We start from the raw sequence: 18,033 nt of genomic DNA, 5'->3' as shown, positions 1-18,033 counted from the left end.
TTAGTTAGGTCACCCAAGCTGGGCAAGCTATCAACCATTCCCGTGTCTATGACACATGCATTTTCATTTTTACGAGCATGGGCGAAAAGATGACCCAATGCTCAAATGTAGCCTTATCTAGTTCGTTAGATCACACCGCGTCTGTGTTGTTGTCTTGTTCCTTGTAGCTTGAACATCACTGCCTCTGTCATACCTTCTCTTGGGCAGCCCTCCAGCTCCAGGATTCGAAACTCCATGAGCTCGTTGGCGTCGCGCAGCTCCTGCAGTTCGTTCTCAGCCCTGAGCTCGCGCGCCCGGCTCCGGCGCAGCTGCTGGGTCAGGGCACAGGTCTGCGCCGTCAGGAGGCTCTTCTCCTGCAGCGACGACGGGTCGACGCCCTTGCTGGCCAGCGCCGCCTCCAGGTCACGCACCAGCGACTGGAACCACAGGCAGCCGTGTCGGCGCGGGGGGTCGCTCGGATGGAAATCGTGTCGTCCAGTCCTGACGTACACCTGCCTCGCGCCACCGAAGCCCGAAGGGACAGCGGGAGAAGGGACGGGCAGGTGATTAACGACCAAGCAGGCAGCAGGAGCAGGGCGGGCGGTGGTGACGACTGAGCACGAGCAGGAGCAGGGGCTAACAGCGGGAGCAGGGGCGGATGGTGGTGACGGCCGCGCAGGAGCGGGAGCAGGGGTGGGCAGGGGTGGGCGGTGGTGAAGGTTCGAGCAGAAAGCGGGAGCGGGGCTGGCAGCGGGTGCAGGGCGGGGGCGGTCGGAGCAGGTGTGGGCGGTGGCGACGGCCGAGCAGAAAGCGGGAGCAAGGGCTGGCAATGGAACAGGGGCGCACCGGTGACAGCGGAGCATGCCAGGTTCAGCGGCAGGACCGGACATCCGGCTGATAAGATTGAGCCAAACCGACCACACACACCGGCCAGTTATTGTCATTGCAGGTTAGGACAACACATTCCCATTACAAACATGGCTAGCCCGACCTGAACGGTATCTGATTACTGCTGAGGTCCCCACGTATGCGTGTCCTTTAGGGATAAATGAGCGACTAGACGACAAAAACCCTGGAAAATAAGTATAAGCCATATGTAAGCTAAGCACGACAAAACACCACGAAGCAAACCAGGTTCACAGCGTTACAGAGTTCATGCTTTGCGCTGTCTAAATAATGGCGTATGAAACGTATTTATCATGGCGTATGTATCTCGGACGGCTTTGTACGACCATCGAGGCTATCTTCCTTCACGTGTAAAACGTCTAGCATTGTCTAATCTCTCCGACCTGGGCCTCTCAAGCCTTTGATAGTCGCTATCTGTTTGGGCAGATATGGCCAGAGGCCTGATGGTTTCTGTAAGCCAGTACAACGCAAACAGCATCGAATACGTGGCACCAAGACAGCTCACTAAGCCGTAACTGGAAAACGCTAGCGAATAAGCATTGAACTAAACGCAAAAACCGCCGGCGACCTTGTTAACAGCGCATACAAAATATAAATTTGTCAGCCAAAGTTTACGCAAAACAATGTGCGTTTAAGTCGAGCAAACGGCAAAAGCTGTGTTCGTGCAAACAACGAGGAAACTAGTTACGTCCAAGGCTGAGTGACTGGCCCACTGACGGGCGTCGCCGTCTGCCTGTCCGTCACCATCTCGTGCCTCGAGCTCAGGCTGCTCCTGTAGGCGGCACACATCCGGCTACCGGCTCGCCCAGCGTTCTTACACCCACCGCCCACGGACCCGTGAGCGGAGTCGGTCAACGATCTTACACCCACCGCCCACAGACCCATGACCGGGGTCGGTCAACGTTCTTATACCCCCCCCCATAGACCATGACCGAGGTCGGTCAACGTTCTCACACCCCATCCCACAGGCCCGTGACGGGGACCGGTCAACGTTCTTACGCCCACCCCCCAGACCGATGACCGGGGTCGGTCAACGTTCTCACAACCACCCCCATACCGAGCCGTGACCGGGGTCGGTCAACGTCCTCGCACGCACCCCACACAGCCCGTGACGGGACCGGTCACATTCTTACACCCCCCCCCCCCAAGACCCATGACCGGGGTCGGTCAACGTTCTCACACCCACCCCACAGACCCATGGCCGGGGTCGGTCAACGTTCTCACAACCACCCCCACACCGAGCCGTCACCGGAGTCATTCAACGTTCTCACACCCCACCCACACAGGCCCGTGACCAGGGCTGGTCAACGTTCTCACATCCACCCCCGCACAGACCCTGAGAGGGGTCGGGCAACGTTCTTCCCCCCCCCCCCTCCCCTCCACACTGACAGACCCGTGACCGGGGTCGGTAATCCTCAGCGCTGAGCCGAGGAGCTCGCGTTAGTCTGCTGCCGGCCCGGCCTTTTGCTTCATCCGTCATAACCGTTGGCAAGTTCCTGACCGGCACTAACCCGCGTACAACAGATACCGGCGTAGGCCAGCGGTAAGTTGCGACCAGGGCCTGGCTGCAGCACGTATCTCGGATTTCCAGGCCGTTCCCACGCGACACTGTCTCACAGTTGGCACGGGGCCATGGCGTGCCTCGCCAGGGCGGGGCCGCCAGGCCACGGGCAGGCCCATTGAGTGAGCCGCTACTCAAATACCACAGGACAGTAATGAGCCGGCGCCGCGACGGCCGGATAATGCCACATCGCGGCAGGTCCGTCATGTGACGCACCACGCCGCTCGGAGCGTGAAATAACTGTGATCGGTTTGAATAACAATGTTTCTCATATGATGGAACCAATCACCACACGACATGAGCGCATGACGGCCCAGCACTGACACAATCATCTCCTGAAGGATCCTTAATGAGCGCTTCACATGCGGCTATTACATATCAATCAGCATGGCCGGGTATATGAGCTCACGGACCAGGCCGAGGAGTTTCCCCCGGGCTCCCGTCGCCGCTCGCTCCACCCGCTGTCCAGGGGTGGCGTCGGTCGCCCAGCGAGGCCCATTAACCCACAACCGGCTCGTTAGCGGTGACAGGAGCAGGACCGACCTGCGATGCGAGCAGTCTCGTTCTCGACGCGTGACCTGGTGCGGCCGTACGGCTCGACTCCCGGGCCTGCGCCACCAGCAGGTCGTGCGCCTGGCGCAGCTGCTGGTGCGCCCTCTGCAGCTGGCAGCACAGCCGCTGCTGCAGCTCCTGCCGGCTCAGCTGGCGACAGAGCCCGCCGTCAGACATGCGCCGCGCTCAGGTCAGACAAGCGCGGCGCTTAGGTCAGACATGCGCGCGCTCTCAGGTCAGACAAGCGCGGCGCTTAGTCAGACTGCGCCGCGCTCAGGTCAGACAAGCGCGGCGCTTAGGTCAGACATGCGCCGCGCTCAGGTCAGACAAGCGCGGCACTTAGGTCAAACATGCGCCGCGCTCAGGTCAGACAAGCGCGGCACTTAGGTCAGACATGCGCCGCGCTCAGGTCAGACAAGCGCGGCGCTTAGGTCAGACATGCGCCGCGCTCAGGTCAGACAAGCGCGGCGCTTAGGTCAGACATGCGCCGCGCTCAGGTCAGACAAGCGCGGCACTTAGGTCAGACATGCGCCGCGCTCAGGTCAGACAAGCGCGGCACTTAGGTCAGACATGCGCCGCGCTCAGGTCAGACAAGCGCGGCACTTAGGTCAGACATGCGCCGCGCTCAGGTCAGACAAGCGCGGCGCTCAGGTCAGACATGCGTCGCGCCCAGGTCCAGACAAGCGCGACGCTTAGGTCGACGGATCGCACCGCCGAGAGCGGCGTCCATTCGCCAGGCGATCCGGTATTATCGGCTCATCAGCTGATTTACGAAGCCATACCGGAGGTCGCTGCTGGCGGAGATTCGGGGCATGTGGGCACGCTCATGGACGGCGAACTGGCCGTGGCCGGTCTCACCGGCGGCGGCGGCGCCTGTCAGCCGGCCTCGACACACGCCAGCAAAACAGACCGTAACACTGCACATGTTGTGCACCGGCTGCCGGTGTACCGACCGGCACAAACAATCCCTCAATTGGGGCTGAATCGATAGCTGACCGACAACTCACCTCGGTAGGTGCCATGTAGGTCACACACCCCGAACGACACCCAGCAGTGGAATCAACGCATCGTGGTGCATGGGAAACGGAAGGGGAGAGAGCAAGCAGCCACTGGTCTCACCTCGGCCAGGTCCGACGGCTTGATGTCAGAGACGTCCGAGCCTGCTCGGTGACGGCGGTGACGGGGTCCTCCAGCGAGTCGTAGCGCTCGCCCTCCCTCAATGTCGGCAGGCCACTCATCTGACGCGTAGACGGAGGATCAGAGCACAGCCGCCGCGCCGCCACACAGTCATGCCGTGGGCCAACGCAGCGGACGGGGTCATAGGACAGAGGATCAGAGCACAGCCACCGCACCGTCACACAGGCATGCCATGGGCCAACGCAGCGGGCGGTGTCAGGGGACAGAGGATCAGAGCACAGCCACCGCGCCGCCACACAGTCATCCATGGGCCAACGCAGCGGACGGGGTCAGAGGACAGAGGATCAGAGCACAGCCACCACCGCGCCGCCACACAGTCATGCCATGGGCCAACGCAGCGGACGGGGTCATAGGACAGAGGATCAGAGCACAGGCACCGCGCCGCCACCCAGTCATGCCATGGGCCAACGCAGCGGACGGGGTCAGAGGACAGAGGATCAGAGCACAGCCGTCACACCACCATACAGTCATCCCATGGGTTAACACAGCGGACGGGGTTCACGTGATAAGATATTTGAAATGCAATGCGAATGCAGCGCATTGTTTTTGTTTTTTTTCCCTTGCCTAAGTAAAGCAGTTGTGGTTTCCGGATGTCGAGTCTTTGACCTAATAAAAACATATTTAATAGTCGCTGGGCCTCTGACTCCAATCTAATGATCGCATCAGATGACAATCTGACCGCTTTGACGCTGTTTTAGAGAGAAACAGAAGAAGCCCAACTTGCCCAAAAGTGGCTGGTGTCAGGATACCAGTGGCGTCAGTGACTGCTACGCCCATGTGTTCATCAACTTTTCTGCGACCTTCCATGCGTCACAATATGTAGTACCAATAGAGAATTTCTGAAAATTGGCCGCTGAGATAAGCAATGCCGCAATGCACGCATGCACCGGCTCAATCCCTGGAGAGCCTGTCAGCGATGAGATCAGGTGAGATGGCCGCCAGACCCGGCGAGCAGTGGGCGGAGCTCCGCTACCACACCAGCCCGCGGCACGGGCCCCCCCTCCTACGGGTAGCGGCGGTGCTGGCACCACCGCAGGGGCACGCCGTCAGCAGGCGGCCGAGCGCCCGCCCTCACGGCGGAATCTGGCCCTGGCGCCGCCGTCACTTCACGGGAAGTGGGCCAGGCCATTGCATGTCACCGACTCATGCATAAGCCAGCGTGGCGAGCGCGCGCGCGCGCCGGCGGGCCGGTCTGTGTCCGGCAGCGGTCCCCTCCCACGCGAGCCGGCGCGTGGCCACAGCGGCGGTCAGTGGGACGCGCCGCCGGCACGGGTCAGGCAGTGGGACGGGCCGCCGCCGCCGCCGCCGCCGCCGACGCGCAGCGGTCGGTTGGCGGGCGCGGCCCGGCCGGAGCGCGCGGCTGGCTGGCGCGCACGCGCGCGACCAATGAAGCGTGCAGCTCAGCGAGAAGCCGCGGGATGTCAAGAAAGGGAGGGTAAGAGAGGGCAGAGAGAGAGAAGAGAGAGAGAGAGAGAGAGAGAGAGAGAGAGAGAGAGAGAGAGGAGAGAGAGAGAGAGAGAGAGGTACAGAGAGAGAGAGAGAGAAGAGAGAGAGAGAGAGAGAGAGAGAGAGAGGAGAGAGAGAGAGAACGATAGAGCGAGAGAGAGGAGAGAGAGGATTAATAGAGGGACAGAAGCCTCTTCGCTGCTGTCCAATGCATGACACGAATCGAACGGCGCTGAGCTGCGGACTCGCGTGACACGGAAATCGAAAAGAGACGCAGCGTCATTATTTGGCCTGGTGCCTCAACCGCGGACGACAAACGCGGTGTCTGGCTTCAGTCGACGCGCGTAATCTATGGCTGCTACGAAGCTGAAGGCCCGACCTTCTGGTCTACTCCAAATGCCTGACACTTGGTTCGACGACGTCTATTTAAACCCCAGCGCAGAGTGGGTAGCAAAGGAGCGATGCACCTCGAACAAAGGGACCTCTACCATTCGTCACTCTTCGTTCGATTTACTTCGCATGCCAAGGTCCCGGCCCCTTGTTCGGTTGGCTGGAATGGTAAATGGTCGTTTGAGATTCAGCTAGGGGAAAGTCTACCCCCTAACTAGCTAGTTTGGTTGCAGGTCTGATAGCGTTTCGCACGAAATACCAAGTTTTCGACAAAGGAAGAGAATGACATCACAAAGGGTGAGCGTAACAAGCATCCATTCGTGCTGTGCAGATATCCATTGCTGTAACTCCGGTCTTTCACTATGTCAGTCTGGACATAGATCCGCATCAAGAAGATAATTAGGCATGAAGATAGTTGTGGGACTTAGAGAGATCAACTCATGGAGGCATCGGCCAATGTGAAAACAATCTGAAATCACCAAAGCCCTTCCTGGCGTGACAATAAGCACGGTGCTTAAAGGTGATTACGTGCTCGTTTCTCATGAAACCGAGCTGGAAGGCAGCGACCCCATTCACTCTGTGAACCGAGACATGGCGGTCTCCCGCGCGCCACCCCTCGACTAAGCCTCGCCGAGACACCTGTCGGAATGAGCAGGCCCACACGGCTCCGAATGTATGTGTGTGGCATAAACCCATTACTCGGTCGATGCAGTCCCTATCTGGGTCACGGGTCACCCGCTCGGCGGCTGTCTCGGCCGCGCCGTCTGGAGATCGATGCAGGGTTCAGGGCCGTGCACGGTCTGTGCTCGGCGCCGGACCACCTGCGCCCGTCACGAGCTCGGCAGTCCGGAGCACGCGACCGGCTCAGCGCCGGCCGGGCCGCGCTCGCAGCGAGCGCCGGCATCAGCTGACGGGCCGATGCCAGCGCAGCTTCCGTCGCTGGAGCCGCGTCAGGGCTGACCGTGCGACGACGGCCGTTTTTCACCGCCATTAGGCGGCCCGTCCGGCAGGACCTTGGACGCCGAGTCATTACCATGATCCGCGGGCACGCGGGGTCAGTAAAAACGTCCCGATCCGCGACCGACGCTACAACGCACTCAGGCGAGCTCGGCCACAGAGGGGCGGCGGCGGCGGGGGCACCTGTGGAGCCGCTGCGATCAATGCCGCCGAGACGCGCCGCCGCCTCCGGTTCGGCGCCACCCAATGAAAGGCTGACACTGGTGACTAGTGACTCACCACTGGTGACAGCCGCCGTCACGGCCGACGGCACGGCGGCCGAGCCGGTCACGAGACGGCCGGACCGGTCACGAGACGGCCGGAGTCCGGCCGGCACGGAGTCCGCTCCAGGCGGCAGGGTGGCGTCCAGGGGTCGTGCGGGAGCCGGGCCGGCTGCAGAGCCACGCCCCTCGGCACTGGCGCCAGCGAAAGTGACTTGGTGGCCGCTCAGGCACGACGGCCTCCATTCCAGCTGGTGCCACACAGTTCGGCTCAACCAATTGGCTCTCAGCTGGTGCCGTACAGTCAAGTTAAACCAATTGGCTCTACCTGACCGACACGGCCAGCACAAGACGTGGCTTGTCACCTTAGCCAACCACATTCGTTACCCAGGATCAGATTGTGGCCCGTCGTTTCTCTCGGCTCGACTTGTTAGAATTAACAACCTGAGATCGTGGGTCTTCGTGTCTCCAGGCCACGACTGCTTCCCATTAACAAGCTCCGATCGTGGCTGGTCTCTTTTGCTCGGACGAAGCCCGTTACCATCAGGAGGAGCGTGAGTCGGCACGGCGGCCGACCCGGCCCGCCGCCCCGCTCCTGATGCGGTTTGTCACGGCTGTCAGCGGCGCAGCAGCGGAGCCCTCCACCGCCACGCCGTCACAAACGGGTCGATAATGGAGCTCCGCCACTCAGCGGGCGGTGGCAGGTCGAGCTAGCTCCGGTAGCGGTCGACGGCGGGTCGAGCTCCGATAGCGAGCAGCGGCGGGCCGAGCTCCGATAGCGAGCAGCGGCGGGCCGGCTCCGATAGCGAGCAGCGGCGGGCCGAGCTCTGATAGCGGGCAGCGCGGACCGCACTCCAGCAGCGGACAGCGGCGGACCGAGCTCCAGCAGCGGATAGTGGTGGACCGAGCTCCAGCAGCGGATAGTGGTGGACCGAGCTCCAGCAGGCCGAGCCCCGACCTCCTCCCAGAGCGCGCGGGCCGTAATCGGGCCCTGATCGAAGTGGACCAGCGCGCGGCCGCCCGCTGCGGCCGGCAGCTGCCGCGTCCGATCGCGCCACTCGGCCCCGTTCTCGGCCCCAGAGCATAATCGAATGCGAGGCGCGTTCGATCGGAACACGCGGCTGGCCAGGCGCCATGCCATTTGGCCGGCGATTTGATGGCTATTTAAAATGCCGATCTCGGTTAACATCTGGGACTAAAGGATGTAAGGCCGCCAAAAGGAGAGAGGTCTGCGACCGGTTATAGTGCGATCGATTAAAAACTGCTAAGTCTATCGATGCAGTCTTAACGGTGAGATATCACTTTTTTGTCGCGTACCTGGGCACATGAGGTCTGTGCAAAAGCACATAAAGACGGACATTTACCTGGAGCACCTCTCCCCCAAAAGACAACTAAGATCTCATTCCTGGCACTCGGGCCCACGTCTGACTGACGACACATGGAAGGGAACACGCGACCCGCTCGATATTCAATGTTCCGATGACGGCACAGGGAGCCAGAAAGCCCCATGCGGGTGAACGCGCACCACCCACATGACGCCATACGCTGCACCCAACGGCAGGCGACTGGCGCGCTGCCGCTGCTGCCTCACCTTGCCCTGCAGCAGCCGGTGTGGTCTGGTGGCTGCCGGGTGTCCTGGCCGCGCCGTGCCGACCTGCGAAGGAGGCAGGCCGCTGCCTCAGTCGAGCTCGCGCCACCGCCAGCCGGCGAGCGGCAGCGCCGCGCGTTGCTCCGATACGGGGCCGAGCAGCGTGCTACCCGGCCGCTCGGTCGGATCGAGGTCCACCGCGGAACGGGGTGCGCGATAGGGCGAGTGATACGTTTATCCGAGGCGGGTCGGATAGCGTCACAGCGTTGTGCTCGCGGGTCGCTGACAGGCAAACATTCCTGACATAGAAGCGGTCAAAGGAGGAATTGTGTGCCCACTTGTGGCTCTTCTCTCGACCCTAGCAGACTGTTGTTCCCGTGGACCTATGGTGACACAGCAAGACTGGCACACAACGCAGAAACCCGGCGGGGCCGGCCGTCGGCCAGCGAGGCGCGACAGACCGCCGGCCTGCCAGGCGGGTCAGCGGGACAGGCCGTCGGCCAGCGAGGCGCGACAAGCCGCCGGCCTGCCAGACGGGTCAGCGGGATAGGCCGTCGGCCAGCGAGGCGCGACAGGCCGCCGGCCTGCCAGGCGGGTCAGCGGGACAGGCCGTCGGTCGGCGAGACGCGACAAGCCGTCGGCCTGCCAGGCGGGTCAGCGGGACAGGCCGTTGGTCGGCGAGGCGCGACAAGCTGCCGGCCTGCCAGGCGGGTCAGCGGGACAGGCCGTCGGCCAGCGAGGCGCGACAGGCCGCCGGCCTGCCAGACGGACCAGCGGGACAGGCCGTCGGTCGGCGAGGCGCGACAAGCCGCCGGCCTGCCAGGCGGGTCAGCGGGATAGGCCGTCGACCAGCGAGGCGCGACAAGCCGTCGGCCTGCCAGGCGGGTCAGCGGGACAGGCCGTCGGCCAGCGAGGCGCGACAGGCCGCCGGCCTGCCAGGCGGGTCAGCGGGATAGGCCGTCGGCCAGCGAGGCACGACAAGCCGTCGGCCTGCCAGGCGGGTCAGCGGGATAGGCCGTCGGCCAGCGAGGCGCGACAAGCCGCCGGCCTGCCAGGCGGGTCAGCGGGATAGGCCGTCAGCCGGCGCGACACAGCAGACAAGCAGAGGAAGCCATATTGAACCAGGACAAACAACAACTGCAAATAACAGCAGTTTCAATAACCTTTTCCTTATGCCAGTGTTATTTTCTGCCGCTACGATAGCACTGTACATTAGGCTTCCCATGTAAAACTGGGACGGAATTTTAGTTGAAATAATCATTTGGCTCACTGTATAAACCTTCTTTTCGGCTCAATGCCGCCATTTTTGGGAGCCAAATGGCCACGGCCCACCTGTGCGGCACGTGACGCGGTGTTCGCCGTCAGCCACGTTAGCCGCGCTCACCTGTGTCGTCTCCCGCAGCTGCGCGATGCATTTCTGCAGCTCGTCCACCTTGCGTTTCAGCTGCGTCACCTCGGCCGAGTCCGACAAGGGAGGCGCAGCCTTGCGACGCTTCAGAGCGGCACTGGCTCGAGCTGGCGGCTTCTGCAACTGTCAGACGCCAATGGGAATAATCAGATGTTCCGTCTACAGGAGTGCTAATGCAAAGTCGTTGTTACTGATAAATTATGTTAATAATCTAGATACCCTGCACAGATGAAGCAAATTGCTAACTTGATGTAAGAAGGCCGTTGCCGTCCAGTGTTTTGGAATTACGAGTTCAAAAACCTTGAAAATAGGATAGGGCATTTTTAATTGCTACGAACATTCAGCAGCTAAGCTCGCCTATTTGGCACGATGTATGAGTCATATGACAATTGTTAAAATCAACGCCTGCAGAAAGAAAACATTTCCAGTTAAAACAACCTTCGATAAAACTCTGGCTACCTAATCTATCGGGGCCACCTAACGTGACATCTCCTTGATTACAAAACAATCATGCCGTAGGCTTTCGTGAAGATGAAACATGACTCGGCAGGCAAGAGAACGCATGATATAAGTTGGCCAAGTGGCAAGGGCTATGGAGGTGTGTGGGCATATATGCATAAGCCACCCGTGCTCTGCCCAGATCGTCGTTTATTGGTGGAAAATGCCGACACAAAAGGTAAGCAAGGTTTTTATACCGACTGAGTCATTTTAGGGACAGCCTTTCTGTGGGCCGCTTGGTCATGAACACATCAGAAACAACTTGAATGCACATGTCGTGAACCGACGCTGTTGTGATCTTTAACGAGCGGTTTCATAGCCCGTCATGTTCCACGCCAAAACAAGTCTGTTTTCATGATAATAACACCTTGGTGCCATCATCATTTCTTAATGGTTCTTTGCAAATCCGAAGTTTATTTTCATCGCCGTCATGCGAACAAAAAGCGTCAACTGGGCCTCACGATAGTGCCGCGTCATGCACCATTCGTCGCGCACGAGCTACCCATCGACTGCCCCGCGGCGCGCGTGCACGCTTTCTAGCCATGCCTGCTACCGATCTACGGTCGACAGATGCCCTGGTGCCGGCATGTTAGCCTATGCCGACAGATGCCCTAGTGTCGGCCGGCGTAGCGTATACCGACGGAGGCCCTGGTGCCGGCATGCTAGCCTATGCCGACAGATGCCCTAGTGTCGGCCGGCGTAGCGTATATCGACGGAGGCCCTGGCGCCGAACTGTATACGTAGGGTAATTTGGGTGCCTGATTGTACCGCATGCCGACAGGGCCCTCGTGCCGGTCTACACACGCCGAAAGACGTCCTGGCACCTTCCTTGAAGCTGCCGGGAACTCTGGTGCCGACAGGTATGTCGACAAGAATCTAGTGCAAGCCCAGTGCAAGCCATACCAACAGGGAATCTGGGCGAGTCTCTCTACTGACGCAGAACCTGGTGCCGGTCCGTTCACAACAGAGACCCTGGTATCAGTTTCTGCACGACAGAGGCCCTGGTGCCGGTCCATACATAACAGAGGTGTTAATTCCGGCTCAGACACAACAAAGTCCCTGGTACTGTCTTGTAAACGACAAAGGCCCCGGTGCCGCTTTGTACATGACAAAGACCCCGGCACCGACCCGTACATGAAAGAAGCCCTGTTACCAACCCGTTCATGACAGAGGCCCTGGTGCTGACCAGCACACGACAAAAGCCTTGATGTCGGTTAGTACTCGGCCCGAGGCCCTGGTTCAGGCCGGTACTCAGGAAGGGGCCGGTATAGTCTGGTGCCGGCCCAGACTCGACAGGGACCCTGGTGCCAACCTTACCCCGACAGAGGCCCTGGTGCGAATCCATGCTTTGACAGAAGCCGTAATGTAGGCCTATGTACCGCCAGAGGCCCTATTGAAGGCTCGTGCACCATCAGGGGGCCTGATGCAGGCCTGGGTATCACGACAGGTACCGATGCAGGCCTGTTTACCGCCAAAGGTTCAGATGCAAGCCAGTGTACCACCAGAGGTAATGAAAAAGACCTGTGTACCACCGGAGGTCGCGGTGTCGCCGCCGTCCAGCCCCGCTCCGCCGGCGAGCGCGGCGGAGCACCCGCCCAGCTGCTGGGCGCGGCCGGAGCCCGCAGAGCGGGCTCCGGACGCAGCCTGGACGCAGCGGGCGCCGTTCGGTGGCGGTGACCCGGCGGCGGCGATCGGTGCTGTTCGGGCGCGCGAGTCCCGGCCAGGACTGGCCATTCATTGGGCCGCCTGAGAGGCCGGAATTCCCGACCGCCCGCCAGGCGGGCCGGACCCGGACACGTCCCCAGCAGGTGGACACAGACGCACACAGGTCAGCTTGGCCGGACGCATTCCTAGCATGCTATGCGGATGAACAGCCATCGGACCCAAAAGCCGGGGAAATCATCGGTAACGCGTTTGCGGGTGGATGTGGTGACATCTGTGACCTAACAAGACGATGAGCTTTGTGTTGATTATAATCAACCCAAGAGCATCATTATATTAGCGGCCATGACCATTGCGGCATTATCATGCGAGCATCGCGCTAATGTGCTGTCATATAGATTTAGGCACACTTCCGGGCCACAGCGATGGTCGGGTCATCATTTCTGGGTGCACACGACAGGGAGGGCTCAGCCTCCTGCGGCGGCCGGAGCTGGGCAGCGCTGCTGGTCCAGGCCACCATCGACCGGTACGGGACGGGCTGTCGGCCCGACGCCTGGCCCGGACGCCTCGCATTCCCCGCATTCACAGCCGGCCGGTGTCAGCCGAGACGGGCCCAGTCCGGCACCGAGGGGAGTCGCCCGACCGGCCGAGGCACGCGCCTGGCAGGGCGCCGACGCTGGGGACAGGGCCGGCCGCGGGGGCCTGATCATTACCCCGGGACACTGACCATTGCCCCCGGGACACCGATCACAGCCCTGGGGCACTTTCGCCAGTCCCGGGACACTGACCACAGCCCCCCGGGACACCGACCGCCGCTCCCGGGACATCGGTCGCAGATCTGATCACGTGTCGTGCCGCCGGCGGGTCGGACGGACGACATCGTCCGAGGCGGCGGTCGACGGGGTACGGGGAGGGGAGACGCACGACCTGCGGAGGTCACCTGGGGCGCCTGTCAAGTAGCGCAGTCCGCCGAATGATGCAGCAACATAGCGAAACAGCCCGGCAGAGTGGCACAGCGGGCAGAGGGACACGGCCTGCCGGGGTGACGCAGCTCACGGGCGAGGCTGGCTGACGTAACAGTGACCTTTCGTGGCTCCAAGCCGCTGACCGCCGCGGACGCCCCACGGCTTTGCACAATGGCACTCGTGCACACACTGGACTCTTTAAAAGCGCGCTGGCTATGGCGCGGCCAGGCGGGATTCGCCCAGCGCGCCGTGACTTACTGAGGACAGCAGTAGTTCTGCGTATTGCCAGCCGCCCGCCGAGTAAAGCCCCCAGACCAGCTCACCATCCCAGCAAACATCGACGCTAGATTACGCCATTCACGCCCACGTATGCTAACGTCTACGTCGTGATCGCATGAGCCGCTAACCCCATGAGCCCGAGCGAAGATGAAGCTGTGAATTGCCCCTGGGGTGAGCGGCGCGCCGCCTCCTCACTGCCTGAGGCCTGTCGCAAGGCGCGCACCGCCGTCAATGGAGGATAATGACCCTCGACAGCTGATGACAGCTATCAGAAGGCTGACAATGTCCGTGACAAGGGCCGTGTACATTCACCGATCTCGAGACCACATCGGCAATTTGGGCAATTGTTCACATAATCATGAAATGAAACAAGCACTGAATGTTTACAAATGCGCTGGGTCATCGCCATTTTCAGTCATTGGTGAAATGAATTTGTTCCCGGCCAAAACAACGGCGGAGCGGTAAAAGCTAGTCAAAATCGCAGCTTTTGTAATGAAACTGGCCACTGTGTGATATCGTTTACGCTCTGTTTAGCCCGCTAGTAACGTTGGTTACAGACAGTCTACCAATAGGCTAAACAACAGCACCCGCAAACCGTCTCGGAATGCCCCAGGTACATACAAACGGTGTACTCACTGGGTATTAATGCGTACTCGCAGACTCCCGTTTGTCATAAACACCCAGACATGAACTGAACGGCATGCATATTGACCACGCACAAAAGCAGCCCTGCTCTCTTACACCTCCCGGCACAGCACCACACCAGCCTCGTCTCGGCTTACACCTCCCGGCACAGCACCACACCAGCCGACGCGCTCGTTCTGAACTCAGTCCTCCGCTGGTAACGACGCAGCCAGACTCGCGCGGGCCGGCACTCGACAGTGGGCACTCACACTTGCCGGAATCTTCGACTGGTAGGCAGCCTGCAGGGCATAGCGCCCCATCTGGCGGCCCTGGGCGCCTCCGCGCAGCCTCGCACCACCCCCGCCAGCACGCGCGCCACTCTGCAGACGGCCGGGCGGCGGCCGCCGCTGCCGGCGTCGGCGGCGCACCGAGCCGAGCCGCGGGCGTGGCCCTCCGGCCGGCCGGCCGGCCGCGTTCCCAGGGCTGTCGACCGACCGCGCTGTGGACACGGTCCGACGGCCGGCGGCCCCCGCCAGCGCGTGCCCGGCGGCGGCGGCCGCCGCCGCCGCCGGCGCTGGTCGGCTCAGGGCACCGCCCGTCGCCTCTGCAGCGGCGGCGGCGGCGGCGGTGGGGGGGGGGGGGGGCTGGACGCTCGGGCAGCGACGCGGCTGACCTGCCCCGCCCCCCCGGCCGGGCCATGTCCGGACGTCCAACAACCGTGACGCAGCGGTATCGACACGGCTCGGGGGGCGCCAGCACACCGATGCCGGAGTTGCGACCACGTGACACGCACGTGCACTGGTCAGCTGGCTGTCGCCGTGTCTCAAACCTGGCTGACGACCGTGACCGGAGCGTGCTGACCGGAGCGGTACAGCAGCCGCAGAGCACACCCGCACCCACAGCGCACACTCGCACCCGCTCAGCACACGCGCACCCGCACCCACAGCGCACCCAAGCCCGCCCGCACACCCGCAACTGACCGGGAGCAGCCAGGCCGGACGGATAGGGTAGGCTAATCGGCCCAGTCCCAGCGTTTAGCGTAATGGAGTGCTCATCAGAGCCTGTACAGCTCGCCAGAGCCTATCCAGCTCATCAGAGCTTGTTTCTGCGATGGCATGAGGTGCTGGAATTATCAGCCTCCTGGAGTTGCTATAGCTCCTTGTCGCTGCTTAGACGCCACCATGTTTTGGGGCTCGGATCTTGCCATGACGCTCTGCGCCCTGAGCGCAAGAGTAACTGTGATGACCGCGAAATCCGAAACGGTTTCCACAGTTTTTCGGAGTTTGGTAAGACCTTCGAAGAAAGATTATGACGACAATGTCATAAAGACATTATCGGGGAATCCGTAGAATATTAAAATTTCGTTTAAACTCAGGTATCATCTTTACGCCACCCTATCGTAAAGCACATATTGCACAGGATGTAGTTCCAACAATCTGTTTGAAACTCCTACGCATGTATGAAGCCAGCGGCGTGAATATTTTGAGACTAAATCATCATTTTGTCAGTATTAATGGGTGGGAACAACATAGAGTATGATGCATATCAGAAACATTTGTCAGCGAGAGCAGCAGACCATGAAAAACCTAATACCCCACATTATCCCGCGCCTCGACTGCGTAAAGCACGAAAATCGCTTTCAACCCACTCACGTCCGTCTCGCGCATAACCGTCCGCTTACACAAGTATGCCATCACAGACCGCCATCTCTGCGGTATTCGTAACCCATGAGAGACCGGCGGCGCGGAACAATCGGGGCATCGCTCACGACGTCGGCTAACAATACAACCACCACGGCGGAAGTGTTTACGCGATGGCGTCAGGTTCGCACACTCGAGGGCCGCCGCCGCGCGCCGCGCATGCGCTCCCCGGTCCTGGCAGGGTCGCGGCACCGCCGCCGTTCCCATCATTAGCGCGGCGCCACAATCGCGCTGTATCGTCGGTGTGCGTGTTGGAGCGACGACTGTTCCCAGACGCCTTTGGTTGCTGGCGAGACGCGTACCCGTGTTGGCGGTCGCATGACAGCGCAAACCGCCGAGAACGCAGCTGGCTGATACTTTGAAGCCCCTGGTACTGCACTACTACCACTGCAGTTACTGCTATAGCAGCTACAGGTACAAATACAGATACCGATACGTTTAGCAACTATAAATGTGCTTGATATGTGCAGCTAGCGACTACTTTGCAAAGCATATCAAGACCTTCCTTGTCAAGCACTTACAACTTGCAACGAACGAGAAAACGTCACTGCGGCTTTCTTCAGTAAGTCAAGACAAGACGAAATTCTGTGCGGCTGGGAAATACCTGCAGTGTGCGTCACGACTGACGAGCATGGGAACAGTACCTGGAAATGCGTCAGCGGCTGACGCCGCGCCTGTGAAAATGGGCGGACACCAGGAGCCAATTTGCAAATTGCTCGTCACCCCAGGAAAGAAACCGTGTGCACCTCCACGCTTGGTTCCTCTCTGTCGCTTGTGCAACACACGCATTCTGCTCCTCAGTTCTCATGCGCTCACCTGAGGCTTGTTTTCTCCCGGAATGTGCGGTTTCTGTTCCACTTTGACGCTCCTTTCCTGGAGGTGGTGCAGGCGCGCTGCAGTCCTCTTGGCACGAAGTCGCGACGGCTTCTGTTCACACTCCATCTTCTTGATCTTCCTCTCCTGAAACAGAACGCCACGGTGTTGGGTGTATCTGAGCATTGCATAATACAACGTTGTGTACAATGGCACAGCCGGTACGCACCGTAAACTGCACGAGTGTGATAGGAGCACGAGTAAACCACTACACCAGCAGGGGCGCAGTCTCGCAAAATATCGTTCGAGGCTGAATAGGAGAAAGTTGTTAAATCTACCCCTAAGGCACAGTAAAAAAGTATATCCAATTTCATTAATTTTCTTCTCAAAACTAGGAAGGCTGCCCTCACCCCCACCGAACAGGAAATTGCACGCCATTACACCTGAAATACGTCAAACGCAAGTTTCAGTCTGCTGCAGGCATTTAAATTCTCTATTGCGACATAACTATTGTCAGGGCGTAACTGCTTCAACTTTTGTTAAGTCCTTGCAGTCCAAAAAAGAAAGAAAAAACTAGCCACGCTGCTGCTTCAGCTGTGAATCGTATTTAGAAGCCATCCGCAGCAGCCTGGCTGCTAACGCCCAGCCATCCGGGCACCCGGCCACGCCAGCCGGCGCAAACGGCGGTCGCACAAGCAGCTCCGACCTATCCTCCGACCCGTCATCGAACAGTCAGGTGGTGGGCACTCGAAGACGGCCCGGCTGACCGCCGACGCTCAGGGCTTCGCTCTCTGACTCCTGCTGAGCTAGTCAGAGGTGCTTTTCGCACAGATTCACTGGCAGCGCCAGATACGACTCTCGGTTTAAAACGATCACAGCGCAGGGCTTTCTCCGACTATCTGGGTCAATACGTGCATGCCAGGACAACCTGGTCATGTGGCGCCGCATTTGGCGCAGGAGTTAATGGTATTAGCCAATCTCTCACACATGACGTCAAATATCACGCTGCCAGCTGAGGAAGTCGAACGCCTAGTCCCTCCAAATTCGGAATCCTGGAACGAGGAATGAGCCATAAAGGCCATTGCCGTCAATTACTGGCGCCGTAAGAGCTGGCTGGGCCGGTGAGGGCGGCCGTCAGTTTCACCGAGCGGCCGCGCCGGCTCGCCAGCCCCGGCTGCGCCGTATCTCCGGCGGCGCGGCGCTCTCTGTGTGCGGCGGCGCTGAGGCCGCGCCACTTTCGGATCGCTG

General features: G+C 60.4%; 1 protein-coding gene across 1 annotated transcript; it reads right to left on the bottom strand.

Annotated features, from left to right (window-relative positions):
• Positions 1–3,144: 3,144 nt before the first annotated feature.
• LOC119111429 (uncharacterized) lies at positions 3,145–16,935 on the bottom strand. Its single transcript, XM_037235241.1, has 5 exons — positions 16,789–16,935; positions 10,221–10,367; positions 8,840–8,902; positions 4,118–4,236; positions 3,145–3,148 (listed from the first exon to the last, which is right to left on the bottom strand). Exons 1-5 carry the CDS (start codon positions 16,912–16,914, stop codon positions 3,145–3,147), a joined length of 459 nt encoding a protein of 152 aa, XP_037091136.1. The 5' UTR covers positions 16,915–16,935.
• Between the last annotated feature and the right edge of the window lie 1,098 nt (positions 16,936–18,033).

This window comes from Pollicipes pollicipes, unplaced genomic scaffold (genome assembly GCF_011947565.3).
Source record: "Pollicipes pollicipes isolate AB1234 unplaced genomic scaffold, Ppol_2.1 Scaffold_7261;HRSCAF=8764_pilon_pilon_pilon, whole genome shotgun sequence".
NCBI classification, from domain to species: domain Eukaryota; kingdom Metazoa; phylum Arthropoda; class Thecostraca; order Pollicipedomorpha; family Pollicipedidae; genus Pollicipes; species Pollicipes pollicipes.
Note: the sequence above shows the minus strand (reverse complement) of the source record. Positions and strands in the feature narration are given on the sequence as shown.